Source organism: Pseudochaenichthys georgianus, chromosome 9 (assembly GCF_902827115.2).
Source record: "Pseudochaenichthys georgianus chromosome 9, fPseGeo1.2, whole genome shotgun sequence".
NCBI lineage: Eukaryota > Metazoa > Chordata > Actinopteri > Perciformes > Channichthyidae > Pseudochaenichthys > Pseudochaenichthys georgianus.
The window spans coordinates 40892764-40908870 of record NC_047511.1 but is presented as its reverse complement, the minus strand read 5'-3'; the positions used below and the strand labels follow the sequence as shown (position 1 = coordinate 40908870).

At 44.0% G+C, this 16107-nt stretch overlaps 1 protein-coding gene across 1 annotated transcript in view; it reads right to left on the bottom strand.

Annotated features, from left to right (window-relative positions):
* adgrv1 (adhesion G protein-coupled receptor V1) overlaps window positions 1–16107 on the bottom strand; it is a 167874-nt gene that overhangs the window by 134353 nt on the left and 17414 nt on the right. The window contains exons 18-34 of the mRNA XM_034092068.1: window positions 14583–14709; window positions 14251–14474; window positions 13350–14084; window positions 8630–9003; window positions 7110–7289; window positions 6623–6803; window positions 5937–6130; window positions 5360–5489; window positions 5061–5141; window positions 3569–3708; window positions 3061–3426; window positions 2701–2944; window positions 2402–2617; window positions 1911–2126; window positions 1584–1828; window positions 1322–1503; window positions 456–954 (exon numbers count right to left, since the gene is read on the bottom strand). Of these exons, the coding sequence (XP_033947959.1) occupies window positions 456–954; window positions 1322–1503; window positions 1584–1828; window positions 1911–2126; window positions 2402–2617; window positions 2701–2944; window positions 3061–3426; window positions 3569–3708; window positions 5061–5141; window positions 5360–5489; window positions 5937–6130; window positions 6623–6803; window positions 7110–7289; window positions 8630–9003; window positions 13350–14084; window positions 14251–14474; window positions 14583–14709 (4334 nt within the window). The remainder of the gene's footprint in view (window positions 1–455; window positions 955–1321; window positions 1504–1583; window positions 1829–1910; window positions 2127–2401; window positions 2618–2700; window positions 2945–3060; window positions 3427–3568; window positions 3709–5060; window positions 5142–5359; window positions 5490–5936; window positions 6131–6622; window positions 6804–7109; window positions 7290–8629; window positions 9004–13349; window positions 14085–14250; window positions 14475–14582; window positions 14710–16107) is intronic.

Below are 16107 nucleotides of genomic sequence, written 5' to 3'. Positions count from 1 at the left end.
AATACGTCATTAAATACACCACTGGTGAATTTCTGAAGATGATATGTTAAAAACAGCAGTTGCTCACAAGTTATTAAGACTACTAAACAACATCACAACAGACATTGGCTGCCTTTAGCTTAGCGGCAGTGACGTAAAGTCATGTGACCTTGATTTACTGTAGTTTGTTTACAGCCTAAAAGTTAGCTTCTTACTTCTGGTGATTGCATTTACTCTTAAAACATCATAACAATTGGTGTTAACATGTGGAAATTAACCTGCGGCACAAAACATGTAAGGATCATAAATGTTTCTTTGCCACATAGGTACGCATCTTATTTTCTGCAATATTTCAGAATCCAACAGAAAAATCCTTTTGCTTTTTGTCTCTTGTGATGCTAACTTTGGGTTTAGCTACAAAAATACGCCATCACTGAACCACTCTATATATATATAAAAAAAACATTGTTTTTTACCTTTAAGATCTGTATGAGGAAGCTCTCATCCATTTCAGGGAACTTATCAGTCAGGATTGGGACGGTGAGGTTGGCGACCCCCGACCCGTCTTCCATGAAGGCACTTTGAGCGGTAACGGGGGTGTAATCACTCCCCGCCACAGCCTGGGCACTGAACAGCACAGCAGCTGCAGTGAGGTTTTTTACATACGTCACAACCTGAGGGTTAGAGGTCAGCTGGTCAAACCCTGAAGTCACCCAGGTGCAGGAGGGCGAGCTCCCCCCTGAAGAGAGAGAGAAGGCCTGGCAGGCAGCCTCTCTCAGACAGGCAGCAGCACATGAAGCCAGAGGGTCCGTCTGACCGGTGATGTTTACCGTCCGGAGGGGGGGGGAGGATGGAGATCCAGGTTTTGGGACGTCATAGTACGTTAGCAGGTGCTGGCCGCCAGCCTGAGCCACGCCAACTATGTCGATCTTAGAGGTTCTGTACACGATCTCCAGGCGGCCAAAGTGACCGCCACTGGAATTAAGGCAAGGAGGATGATCGAGAGAAGACAGCAGAGAAGAAAAGTGGGTTAAATGTGAGGGAAAATACACAAAAGAAAACCCATTCTTTTGACCTTTAAAAAAATGATTTGCAACACCCTCTGAATCATACTAGCATCTCTACCTTCCAAACACACACTCACAATTTCACTTTATACTTTTTAAAGTACTTTGTAGTATTCTTTGCTTAATTACTGTTTTTATTTATTTTTTCTCTTGCCTTCTTTTATATACAATATGTGGATTTAGCTGAGAACAAATGTTTTTTTTAAAGTATGAACATTCTTGTATAAGTTTAGGAAAAATGAAATAAAAGGCGAGTTAAATTGAGAACAAAGTACCTCCGGCGGACAGTAACATTGGCATTATAAACGCCCTCCAGTGGCTCCTGGAGGCGGTATCCAGACTGCTCAAAGTACACCGTCCCGTACGGGTTGTCATTTTCAGGCACTATTATGTCAACAGATGTATCGGCTCCAAGGCTTCCTCCATTACTGGCATCAGTCAGCTTCACCTTAATTATCTAGAAAAGACAGAAAAAGTGTAATAAAGATTGACCATAAATACTTCCAATGATGTACAAGTTCATGGTCGGCTTCATACCTCAGTGATTTCAGGTACATCGTCCGCTAAAACCTCCACCCTGAGCCTCTTCATGGTCTCTCCTGGAGCGAATGTCACCTCTCCCGATGTGGGTCTGATGTCCCCCACTGCGAGTTTACCATTAACCGTGGCCTGCCATTGGACTACCACTGTGCCAATAGTACCAGCATTACGCACTATAGGCAACGCGACCTCAATGGAGTTAGACCCTGGTTCCTCTATGGTCACTGGAACTGCTTGGAAGACTGGGTGGAAATAAAATAAAAACTGAGAAGTAGTCCAGAATTAGATGACAAGACTTAAACATAATGGATAATGTCGACTAACCAAAGGCACCAAAAGGGTCGTCAGAAGGCAGTATGGTGATGATGGCACGTGTGAGCTCCCCCAGCAGAGCTCCGCCTGTGGTCTGGTTGATCAGCTCGATGAGAAAGGTCTCCTCCAGCTCAGGGACCATATCATTGATGACATAGACGGGGACCGATTTACTGGACTCCCCTTCTAGGAGGACCACATCAGTGGAGGCTACGCTGTAGTCTTCACCTGTAGTAATAATAATGCATTTCATACAATACACTTTAAAAACAACGTCATTTCAAGGTGCTTCACAATGCTATGAGGAGAACAAAACAAAAGTTATCGAAGAAGCATATTGAATAAAATATGGTAATATATAAAAGGTTAGAATAAAACAAATTAAATAAAGATCAGTCAGTAAAATGCGGTGCAGAACAGGTGTTACACACGCACACATATGGACATGCCTGATCACACACACATTTAAATGGAATTGATTTAAATCCGTGCCGAACACTTACTGACTCTGGCGGTCAAAGGCACTGCTCGGAATTTGACAGACACGTCAGCAAAAATCCCCCCAACACGAGTAACGTTTATTATGGGCCCGACGTAGTGCTCGGCCACGCTGACAGCAGAAGCAGAAAGCTGCAGGACCCCAAACGCATCGTCGCTGGCCTCCACTACCACCTGGGCTATGATGTCAGCCCGGGGTCCCAGAGAAGGGGAATTGGAAACTGGAAGGAAGAGCAATAGCATATTTGTGAGTGTAGTGGAGTTGAAGTATAATTATATCTGAAATGAATCGTCCGTATCTTACTGAGCCTCTCCTGCTCTCCTTCGACGAGTTGAACGCCGATCAACCTCACAAACACGGACTCGCCTCTTTCTGGATCCTTATCATCCAGCACTCGTAAGGTGATGTTTGCTTCACTCTGATTGGCTAAGAACATAACCGAATCCAGAAGAGGAACAAAGTCCCGCCCCTCAGTGGCTCGACCCACCCCAGGGGTCAGGTAAGGTTCTGGATCCGTCTCTTTTAGAGTCCCATACGTGACTCGCACCTAGAAAAAATAAAAGAAGACGATTAAGGTATGTAGGGGTTCATCAAACCGGTCTATTTATTAATTAAAAGCCAAAGAAACAGACTCATAGGTGGCTTTAATTTAACTTCCTGTACCTGTCCCATCAGGCCTCTCTGTCGCAGGATGGTGAGGCTGACAGTTGTGTCAGCTTCAGGAATACGGACCGATCTTGTTACATTGGCGAAAACATAAACACCGTAAGCATCGTCGCTGGCGAGCACGGTCAGAGTGGCAGACGTCTGGACGCCCAGGCGACCGTGGGAGACGTTGACCAAAGACACGTTGAAACTCTGGTCCAGCTCAGGGGTCTGATCCGGGGCCACTTCGATTATGATGTCCTCCGACGTCTGACCTACGCCAAAGGTGATGTTCCCAAACCTGCTGAGCAGCTCCCCCTCAGAGCTGGGATCAGCCTCCCAGAACACAGTGACGTTGGAGAGGTCTCCAAAGGACCGATCCACCTGGGAGAGAGCACACAGACACATAGCGTGAAGATTAAAAAAGATATATTAAAAGTTATATCTTGACTTTCTATAGGTAAACATCTACATCTCTGAGATCTTACTGGATACTTTCCATGTTTAAAAAGGTCATGACACTGACCTGCAGGACCACAGAGCTGCGTCCATCCTCAGGTTCTGTCCCGTTGACAGAAAGGGATTCAGGGCTGAACTGAAACACTCCATGGGCGTCATCAGAAGCAGCGATGGTCACCGTGATGTGGGACGCAGCTCCTAAGCTGGCTACACACAACAACAACAACAACAACAACAAAAAACCCTGTGTTACGTGTTTGTGATCAATTCTGGTTACAATTTCAACTGTTTAATTTAAAGACATTGAAAAGGACCGGATGAGAGGGAATGAAAACATTTATCAATCAAGCTGGGGATTACAATAGGAGTCTTCCAATTATAATACACACCTTCTTACTACCAAGTAACTTCCATAAAGTAATATAATGGTCAGAATATGTCGCAGCAGCCCAACACCGGGGTCTCCACCACTCACCCTTTCTGCCTCTGAAAGGCTGTTTGCTTTTCCCACAGGCTACTCCTCACAGGGGTCACAGTACTATGTAAACACCACTCAAAGTTTAACACACATGCACCCACATACCTAATATGGACACTTGAGGCTCTAAAGCAGGGGTGTCAAACTCAATTTCATCGCGGGCCACATTAGCATTATGGTTGCACTCAAAGGGCCGGTGGTAAATATATAAATATACATATATAAATATATAATATATATATAAAATAATGTATTACATTACATTATTGCCTCTGAATTGGATTATTATCGGATAGGGTAATAACTAACTACGTTTGAAAGCAGAAATCCAGGGAAAATAATTGCAAGTCTCTTCAGTGCGCAAACGAGATGCATTGTGGGACATGTAGGTGGGCTACCTGCGTCTGTAAAGTGGCATGTAACCGTATAATAAACGTATTATATTCTTTGCAAGCTCTTGCGGGGCCACATGAAATGAAGTCGCTGGCCGGATTTGGCCCCTGGGCCTTGAGTTTGACACCCCTGCTCTAAAGGATAATAATTGCACAAAAAGTGTTAAGGACTTTTTTAAAAAGCACAACAACGTTTTTCTCTCCCCTGTCTGTCTCGTTGACGTTCCGTTTTCCTCCTCCGTCTTGTTATTTTAGTTTTATTGTCATTATATTCTTTTGTTCATTAAGCATTATTCATGTCATATTACTTACTTGTTTATGTACTGTGAAAAATTATAATGCAACATATGTTTCAAAGGACATATTCTGGCGAACTGTGTCTTCTGTCACAGTCCAGCATGTCTGTCTTCAGAGGACAGTATCCTAGCTATGGTGGTCAAAATCTATTAAAAATATTACTATGAAAAAAATATCGTGTACGAGTGATTTGTTAGGTCATAAAACGGTCAAATTGAAAAGAATTAGGTATCAGACCAAAATATGGCTTGTCAGCAGCAGCTACATGTTACCTGATCACTAATAAAACTGGAGTAATGCAGCCTTAGGGAGTAAGAAATGATGTGGTTGTGGGGGTCAGGAATGAAAACTAGAAGCAGTTTCGGGAAAAGGAAAAGGAGGGGGAAACTTACCACGGTGGAGATAGGATGGAAGCAAGAAGTCAGAGTCACTCTCCCCACTACCACTTCCTTCACTACGCAGAAACGGATCCACTGAAGGATCGAACACGAGGATCAAACAAGGTTCACACCAGGAGAGAATCACACCGAAGAGGAGGGCAAATGGGAAGGAGGGTCGAGTGGGTAGGTGGGCGTAAGGCAGCACACAGGAGCACAGCACACAGCAGGGCACATCACAGGGTCAGTTAAAGCAAATACAAATAGAAGCTCGAAGGCTCAAAATGTAACTAATGAAAACAGTTCTCTCTCACCTCCTCCATCAGCATTGAAGAGCTCCACTCTGAACATCTTGTCCAGCTCAGGGACAGGATTGTCTACGATGGTCACGCTGATGAACTTTAACCTCTCCCCTGGAAGAAAGTCCAGCACGCCATCTGAGTCCTGGAATATAGAGGAGGGGGTAACCAACCAAGCAGGATAACATGTATTACCTCTGTATTCTTCAGAAGGATTCAAGACTTCACTGGAAACAAACTTCAAGATAATAAATACAATTAGTCTGTTTAGTAAAACAATATTTTTCAAGGGGTTATCTGAATGTTAAAAATAACTTGCGAGCCAATTTCTTTTGGGGACAATGATTGACACAACATGAAATGGGACTTGATTAGCTGAAGTGTGGAGGGGGGTTATATGGAAAAGTAAAAAAATAAAGTCATGTATTTGTTTTTTGGTTCTCCGGTGTATCAGACTGTTGACCTAGGACTTTTAAAAAGTGAAAGGACCCTATTAACAATGTTTTTTAGCTGGTATTGTCATCTTATCATTCTGTTATGTGTATCTTTTGCCTGTACTACTGATACATATTTAAAAAATAAGATGTAAAACCTCGTAGTCCTCGGGGCTGGACGCTGTGAATGGCGTTGTCCTGTATCCCACCATGACCCTTCCCAGAAGGCCTTGAGCTCTGGCCACCAGCAGACGGACGTCTCCATCTTCCTCTCTGACAGTAATGTGGGCCGGCTCTAACACTGGAGAGATCAGGCCCTCTCCTGGGGGGCTGGGCTGAAACTGCAGCAGGCCTGGAATAAGAGGAGGGTTTGTTTATGGGTTGAATTGCGTCTTTAATATACGGAGATATTAATGCATGCATACAAAAACGTTAATCTTAAAAAAAGAGAAGCGAGACAGATTCAAGCTATACATCTGTATGCAGTCCTTGCTCAGGTACACACGGTTCCAGTGCAATAATATAACATTACAATGAATTGCAAGTAAAAACTTAAATAACGTCAAGTTAATATTAAAAACAATGGTTAAAAGATGATGGTAAAAAGAAAGGAAATTGGAGGGAATGTATTGAGAAGCGGGGGAAAGCGTTCCTGGAGGGCAGGGAGTTTAGAGTAATGCACATAAGAGGGGGAAGGAGAGAGGGAACATACTCAATCATATTTAGCCGACCCAGTAAGCCACTTGTCTCATCCTAACCGTATGAATAGGGATCTGTTATGGCTCCAAAGATCAGCATTGAAAGTACAACAATATAGTTGTCTGGGCGTGTGAGTGAATATTACCGTATGGGTGGTCGCTGGCTGTGACAGTGACAGTGTTAACGGAGCTGTTTGGGTCGATGCTGGCTCCACTGGTGGGGGTGGAGCCATTCCTCCCATCACTGGACTCTGCTGACACCAGAGTGACCTGGAAGGACTCTGCCAGCTCTGGGAGGTTGTCATCCAACACCATCAGGTTCAGCACCTAACAGAGAGATGTGCATATATTTATTTATATGTACTCTGAACAAAATGGTGGATATTTCAGCCGTCAAAGGAAAAGCTTCATTATCTGCTGGCACCTGTTGACTCATTAGGAAATTCACAACCAACCAACCAACCAACCAACCACTAGGGGGGGCTGGTTGTCTAAAAACACTTGCATTTGGGACGTAAATCCTGCTGTTAAACGAGATCAATAATACGATGTTTAAATACAGCGCACACTAAATAAGATCACATGAACACAGGTCAAAGCGTTGAGTCCCTCTCACACACACAGTACACACACCTCAGAGCGCTGTCCAGGCATGAAAGCCACCGCTCCAGAGGCATTTCCAAAGTCTTGATTGGCTGGCGTCTCACTGTCCGAGCTGTCCAGTTGGGTCACAGTGTAGTTGACATAAACGCGGTCCAGAGATCCCCGCATACGCTCGATCACACAGGACACAGTGGAGCCTTCCTCAGTGGTCTGTGAGGACAACAAAGGTATGAACATGTCCATTCATTATGGACAGCAAGAACGAATTGATAAATTGTCCTACTAACTATGTTAACGACCGTGCCTAGCTAAGGGATAAGGGCCTCAGAGGGATGGTTCAATCCCAAGACGGACAAAGTATGGAGTGTGGACTGGTACGTTGAGAGCACTACTGAGGTGCCCTTGAGCAAGGCGACAATGTCACTGCACCAGGACACTGTTTAATACTGCCCACTGCTCCTAACACATGGATGTGTTAAAAAAAAAACGAATTGTCTTAAATGATTTATTTATGAACAATAAAATAAAATACAAAATATATTTAAAGGGTGTGTTTTTTTTTTAATGCTTTCTGTATCAAACAAGTACTTTTTATTAAGTCTGGAAAATATCAGGATTTCTCTTCAGCACCACAATACCTAAATCAGAAATGTTTACATATTTGACTTAAACAAATAATGTGTATAATTTGATATTGCACTATTTTACGATTTGTATGAAAATATGATTAAAGTGCTGCCCTATTAAGCTGTACTCTGCGCGCATACATAAGTGAATTCCTTTGAATGATCCATTTCCAGGTGATTTAAAGACTAAGCACCGGATAGCCCACATGCCTCCACGTCTATTTATCCCCAGAGGACATAAAGAAGACCCTCTGGTTCTGATGGAATGCCTCCCGGCCCTGCCACCTGTCGTCCGGATGGAAACGAGGAACCAGATCTCTCGTTTCCAGTGCTGGAACTCCTGATCCGCTCGTACAGGAATGCTCTGACTGACAGACCTGCCGCAGCCTCGCCAGCTGCCGCTCCACCTGAGACACGAGAGCCCACGCATCCAATCCAACTAAACACCGAGAGCATCTCCCCCTGCAGCCAGGCATGCAGCCTGATGAAATATGCAGCAGGACGGGAACCTGCAAACCAGCTGGGTTTACATTACATGTGTTTCTACGCATATTTTTACTCTGTAGACACAACTGAGTGACGAAGAGAGATGCATAATTAATCAAAATGTTATCGAAATTGCAATATGGACTAGTGCAATATTCAAAGCCCAGTCAATAATTAATAAAGGCAAATAGGAGAACATATCTGAAGATGCTGCAGAAAAGTATTCATGAAAAATCCTTGTTTGGTACGGAGCCTAAAAACAAAAGTGACTTTTTTCCAAATCTTGCAATCCTCGTGGTGACATTAAGGAATATTAATAACATTGCAATGCCACTGTAATAGTAAGACTAAGGCTTATTCGAAAGAGTATATTTGATTATCAACTAAAGTGATATTTGCTGCGATTTGAGGTGCGTATGTTCCATAGCGTGCACTTACGTCAGGTATGCAGGCCCCGGTGAATCCGAACAGCCCGTTGGCATTGTCGCTCTTCATGACCCGCAGAGTAGCGACGGGTCTGGGCAGAGGGAGACGCGCTCCTCCCTGAACCCCCACCAGCAGCAGGTAGAACAGCTCCTCTCCCTCCTCCTCTTCATCATCCCGGACCTCCACCACAAAGGACTTCTGCCTCTCCTCCTGTCGGTAGCGCAGGTAACCAGAGAGGCTCCTCAGGTCTGTTTTGGCGGGCTGGGTGTGAAGCTCGTGGATGTGACTGCGGTTCAGTTTGGTTCTGTACAGGCGGACGTCCTGCAGGAGGCCTGTGTAACGCTGCTCTCCATCGGGGTCAGAGCCAATGAACACTGACGAGGGTCCTGCAGGGGAAAGGCACAGGGGAAGACAAAGCAGTAGGTTTCACAAATGGCCAAAATGATATGTATTCAAGCACTTTAAGTATGAACTGTTCCCCTCAAATGATACATTGAAAAACAATTAGATACATTTTTCTTCATTTGAACTCTGAACTATGTCTCACATATTGAAGTTATATCCCTGATATCTTTTGAATGCTTTAAAGGTCCGATCATATTTTGTTTATGTTATACGATTCACACCTGAGATTCTGCAACTTTACATTTGACTAGACTTGAGATATGGTGAAATGAGAGCACATTTAATATGATAGTGTGTGTGTGTGTGTGTGTGTGTGTGTGTGTGTGTGTGTGTGTGTGTGTGTGTGTGTGTGTGTGTGTGTGTGTGTGTGTGTGTGTGTGTGTGTGTGTGTGTGTGTGTGTGTGTGTGTGTGTGTGTGTGTGTGTGTGTGTGTGTGTGTGTGTGGTGTGTGTGTGTGTGTGTGTGTGTGTGTGTGGACTAGCATTACTATACTTGTGGGGACCTACATCTGTTTACATAGTCACGTGTGGGGACTCGCCTCCCTTATGGGGACAAATTAGAGGTCCCCATAAGGGGGATCATTAATTTTAGGGTGAAGACTTGGTTAGGTTAGGATTAGGATTAGGGTAAGGTTAAGTTTAAGGTTAAGGGTAAGAGCTAGGGTTAGTCATGTGTTGGTTATGGTTAAGGTTAGGATAAGTCTCTAGGAAATGCATGTAAGTCAATGTAATGTCCCCTGAAGTGATGTATACATGGTATGTGTGTGTGTGTGTGTGTGTGTGTGTGTGTGTGTGTGTGTGTGTGTGTGTGTGTGTGTGTGTGTGTGTGTGTGTGTGTGTGTGTGTGTGTGTGTGTGTGTGTGTGTGTGTGTGTGTGTGTGTGTGTGTGTGTGTGTGTGTGTGTGTGTGTGTGTGTGTGTGTGTGTGTGTGTGTGTGTGTGCCCCCCTGCCATTCCCGCACAAGGTTGCAACATTGTTGATAAATTCAAGCACCGACACCTGTCTGCTCTCACATTCCCGCATTATGTCTTACGGGAACCAACTTCGTTTTGTTCCCACTCTATCCCAGCTGCAAAGATGGCCTTGCAAATGATTCTGGAAGAGAGAGAACCATTTGATGATGATGTAGAGAGGAAGGTATCAGAATGAGAGGATCATCTGTCTGTGACAGTGACTTTGAAGAAGAGAATGAGATTGAGCATCAGCTAGAAAAGAAGACGAGCCACAGGACCAGCCTGTCAGCGGGCAACAAAACGAGTAGCACTTTAATTCATTAATATAATCTAACACATTTAAAGGGCAAATATTAACCATATAAGCTGTTTACATTGCTTGTAATTGCGATGAAGTAAACATCTGTTGAGTATTTTAACATCAAATAGTTTGATTGTGTTGAATTGAAGCCCAAAAAGGCAGCGGGTTCAGCAGACCCACACTGGCTGAGTAACAACAATATGAACACAAGGGGCTAAGTTCAATGTACACTTAGCCTATGTGTGATTTACACTTTTTATTTACAATTTTTTTTACATTACCGTCTTCTTCAATACTTTTATGTATTGAATAACTTTTGAAAATACCGCTTCTCATATTTTTACCTTGGTTTGTTTATTTGTTGCAATTTACTTAGTTATATTTTTGTAACGTGCTCTTGCATCATTATCTAATATGCAAGTCATTGCAATGTGGCCTTTAATCTGCACTGATTCTGATGTGTGGTTACTGTATCATCTTTTAACTGTTACAAATATTAGTCATATTATTGATTGTGCTGTTATGTTAAATGTTTGTGTTTCATGTATTTGTGTATGCATATTTGTCTGTTGATGTTGGACATGGAGCTACTGTGACGTAAGTCAAATTTCAGACTTGATCTGACAATAAAGTAATATCGTATCGTATTGTATCGTATTAAAGGTGGGGTAGGTAAGTTTGAGAAACCGGCTCGAGTGCGCTAGAATTTGAAAATACACAACCGGAAAAAATCTGCCACTTCCTTACAGAGCCCCTCCTCCAACACACACGAAGGCGCACATGACCAATGAGGGCACGAGATAAGTTTGTGCCCCGATGGAAGGCTGACAGGCAGGTAGGCCATCCAGTTACTTTAGCCGGGCCGGCTCAGATGATTGGTCGTGCTTTTTACAGTACCACGGCTTCCACAGATGAATTTTTTTTAATGTATTTATTGTTAAAGCATTTCATATATTCGTTGCTATCGGGATGTTAAGAGCATTCCATGGAATATAACACAAAGTGTTTCTGAAATAAATTACATACCCCACCTTTAATTATGTCATATTATAGTGTTATCAATGTTAATGGTGGATCACATGTGGTTGCTATGTACATGTATGGGGACCACAAACAGAATCTTGATTACGGCTGCCAAATGCCCTGCTCTGGCTCTTTCTCATTACTCAGTTATATAAACGAATACTCTGCTGCCTATCGCTGTCTTTAAGAGTACAGAATGTGACAAACGCAGCAAGAATAAAGCCCAAACACAACACCAGTCCTGTGTGGGTTGAGCCACCAGTAGCAGACAATAACTCGTGACATGATTGATGATTATGTATGCATGTCCTGTGAATGAAGTTAGCCAAAGAACCATCAGAATATTTCCCTCTGGGGGATTTTGGTCCAATGGAGGCTATGACTATTGTCTCCATTAATTAGAGAGAAGAGAAAGAAAAGAAAATGCCGACTGATTTCCTTTAGCGGTAACAATATCCAGCAGTGCTGAGGCTGAGTGATCACTCAAGCATAGCAGAGTCCCAGTAGTCCTGAACAATGTGTGTGTGTGTGTGTGTGTGTGTGTGTGTGTGTGTGTGTGTGTGTGTGTGTGTGTGTGTGTGTGTGTGTGTGTGTGTGTGTGTGTGTGTGTGTGTGTGTGTGTGTGTGTGTGTGTGTGTGTGTGTGTGTGTGTGTGTGTGTGTGTGTGTGTGTGTGTGTGTGTGTCTGGCCATGCATTATATCTGAAAGAAGTTAAGACTTGACATTCCCGTGAACAAAGAGAGAGGAGAAGCTTGAAGTTCTCTGCCTAGATAGTCACACACACGCGCACGCACACACACACACACACACACACACACACACACACACACACACACAACTGGGCTCACAGGACATAATACATAATGGCCTGTCATATTTTGACATGAAAAGTGTTTTGCCTTCTCGGTGACATTAAGAGTGTTAACACTAACACTGAAATAATACAAAAAAAAACGTATTTAATCTTCCACAACAAATTGATAACATGTAATGTTCCAATTCATTTTAACAGTACATGCATCATCATTTGTTATGGGTGGTTTTTGTTGGGCCACCAGTGTCCAAACTGAAGTGACAGTGTTCGATGGGGGAGACAGAGGTGATGACATGTGGTCTTCTGCACAGTCTGTAATGGCGCATTTCCACTGCAGCGGGTCGCCCCGTTTAAGCGTCCTTAATCGTCCTCAAGCGGCCAGGCCAGTTTTTGGTGGCCTTTCCATATAGCGTAGCACCGGCTAGCGGGTACTTTTTCCCTCTTTTTCCGGCCCCATAAAACCGTGGTTCTATCAGGCCAGGGCTGAACTAGTGACGTCAACACTCTCGACTGCTGATTGGTCAGAGAGAATCGTCACAAGATCGCGCGCGAGTTCATCCCTAGCGTCGCTATCTAGAAGCGAGCTTGCAGCATTTTTATACACAGCATTTTTGTAAACGGAGGAGCTACAAAAATGGCAACGTCAAAGAAAAGCACACCGTGGTCGACCGAGGAGGTGACGACGTTCCTACATCTCATTGGGGACGATAAAATCCAGCGGGAGCTCGACGGAACAACAAAGCCGATCGCCCCGCCTACACTGCGTTGCTACCCCAGGTCCTAAACTGTAATGGAAATGCGCCACGGCCTCGGACGGCCAGCGAGGCAGCCCGAGGCCTGAGCGAGGACGCTTAGGGACGCTTCAACGGGGCTACCCCGCTGCAGTGGAAATGCGCCGTAAGTGAGCTAACATTCTAGAAAGTCATGAAAACAGATGCTCTGTGCCATCAGATCGGAGGTGAAGACACAAGCTGTTTTGTGGGACGGGATATTTCCAACACATCTCTTAGTGGCTGACCAATAAAAGCAGACTGGGCTCTGGTTTCAGACAGAGGGTGAAAAGGAGGCTGCAGCACAGGCAGTATGAGAGAAATAAAGAGCTTTTTGAACATTAAAGCCTGGAGACATGTCACAGTAGAGACACTAGATACTAATATAACCTGATAATGAGCATCACATGTCCTCTTTAATGGACTACAAAGTAATCTGAATCTGAATATCTAATGCAACAGCTCACCATCAGTGATGCCCTCTCCTTTGATGCTCCTCAGTCCTCCAGGAATAGGGACCCCATCCAGGAAGAACTCAATAATCCCATCGTCGACAGTAACGATCACATGTAACCAGGCATTGCTCTCCAGGTATTTCTCGGCACTGGCCCGGGCCACCTGGGGACGGTTTGATCCGATCACTGTGTAATACAGCACCACCGTGACGTGGGACTCATTGGTGTGGACCTTGACTCCGTAATACAAGGTCCCATTCCCGTGTCCTTTGCTGACGATGAAGCCGTCAGTGTCTGGTTCGGGCACTAGCCAGGAGGAGAAGGTGAAGTTTCCGACAGCAGCAGGCCCGTCTTCAGAGGAGACGGTGCCGTAAGCTCCGGGAAGGCCAGAGAAAAACCACGTGTCTGTGGCTGAGTGGTGTCGCCTGGCACGAGGCCGGAGCTCCACCTCGTCTGGGAAGGAGGCGAGCAGGAGCAGGTCATCCATCAGGGGAAGGCCCTCTGGGAAGCGGCCAGAAACAATCTCCCAGGAAACCCGTACATCGCCAAAAGTACCCTGCTGTCGGAGGATGGTGAAGGAAGTGACGTCAGCCATGTCGTCCTCTGAGAGTACATCTTCGGCTACTTCTTGGTCCAGGTTGCTGTCAGAGATGGCAAACACACCGAAGGGGTCGTCGTTGTAAGGGATGAGAACCGAGGCATTCAGGGACATCTCTGCTAGTCGTCCACCTTCCCCCGGGTAACCACCTTTAAGAAATGATAGAAGTCAAGAGAAAATATTGATATGAACTGAACCATTCTTTAAACGTATTGACAGTTATTTGCTATGGCAGTTGCAACTTTTCTTTTGCGAAGAATTTATTTATATTATCAGTTAAATCTGACAAAAATTTTACTTTTATCTTGATCTCACCTGAGATATTAACGAGCCTGAGGACGAAGAACTCGTTGAACTCTGGGAGCTTATCAGAGACGGCCTCCAGGACTATAGGCTTGGTCTCTTCTCCTGTGGTGAAGGTGATGGAGCCAGAAGTGTTGGTAAACTCCTGGTTTCCCTCCAGAGGAGTCACTGAGTCATTGGCAAACAGCTGCCAGAAGACTGTAACGTTACCGAAATGTCCTCTGGCACGAAGCACACTGGGAGGAAAGAGTAATGACTTCAGATAAAGAATACAGGGTCTGTTCAAAACATAGAGACAACTTAACTCTTCAGGAAAGAAGCATAGCGAAAGGCCTGTTCCTCACTTAAAGTTATTGGTCTTGCCCTCTACGACAGGTTTCTCCGCGGCTTCCAGGGAGAAAATCCCATTGGCGTCGTCATTGGCTTCAATCACCACAGTAGCTGTGTCTGCTCCATACACAACAGCATCGCCTGTGGACACAATCACATGATCGGGTCAGATAAAGACCGACATGCTGATGTAATGTGAGTTTCTTCGAGTCTGTTTTACAAGATGTAAACGCTTTATATATGAAGAAATTGCATTCCCATAGCTGCATAACCTCTCACAAGCAAATGCTGGAGCATACCATGCAAATCTTCTCCAAATTAAACAATAAAAGCTAAAGAGTGAAGTCCCAGAACAGTTTGATTGACCTCTAACATGAGGGTTATTGACTTTTAACACAATCCCTTATAAAGCCCCGTCGCCTGGCGTAGACTAACGCTAACTCAACTCTACTCCGTGTCACTCAGCAGACAGAGAGAGGCCGGCAGAGTCTTTGTGTCTTAGAAAGTCTGGAGTCTAGTAATTAAGGTCCTGTTGGGGCCCACTGCTTTTTCATTCCCATCACTGACACACAATACTGGGATTAGGAGCAGCAGTGCTACCACAGACAACGCTAAATGACCTCTCTGGACATAAACAACTAGCATTAGGACGGGAGGGTGAACAGAGGAGAAGGGGAGAAGTTGTTCTAATAATAATAATAATACATTTTATTTTTAGGCGCCTTTCATGACACCCAAGGACACCGTACAATTTAAAAAAAAAAAAAAAAAAAAAAACTAAATAAAATAAAAGCTAAGAGGCAACAGAACAAGATAAAAACACAAACAGGAAATCATGGAGGAGACAGTCAAGTGGACACAACTTAAACATATAATGGGGAGCACTATGATTGCATGGTTTTCTACTATAAAGCACATACAAATACTTAAAAAGAAACTGACTTTGAGCTGTTGTAATCCTCGGAGGCGATATAGATATTAATTTTTTGGGCCAACATATGTGTCGACATGAAACAGCCGTATATATTCAGTGAGGAGAAATACCAGAATATATCCTATCTTGTTCTAACCACTTTAAAAGAAGTGTAACATTGATGGAAATACTTGCACTGCAGGAATTTAAGAGTTTTTTTTTAACAGAGCTCAATGATTTGGTAATATTAAATACCAATGAGCAACGTTATTATTTTACATTAAATGATATGGAGATTTCAAAGCAACATGAGGCAACGTTAAATAGCCTGGCTTCTCTTCTCTGGACATGCCCAGTTATATCAAGACAGGAGGAGACACAGGGGAGAAAGGGAGGAGTTGTTGATAGATTGAAAATGTGTTGTCAAGGGACCAACTTTTCACTGCCACCATTTTTTTTGACATGCTTCACAGAAGACAAACTTGTTTGTGCTAACCACTTGTTTATATACTCATCCGACCACATCACCCCCATTCTCACTCAGCTACACTGGCTTCCTGTACGCTACCGTATTGACTACAAAAACATTCTACTCGTATACAAAGCTGTCCATAACCTTGCCCCCA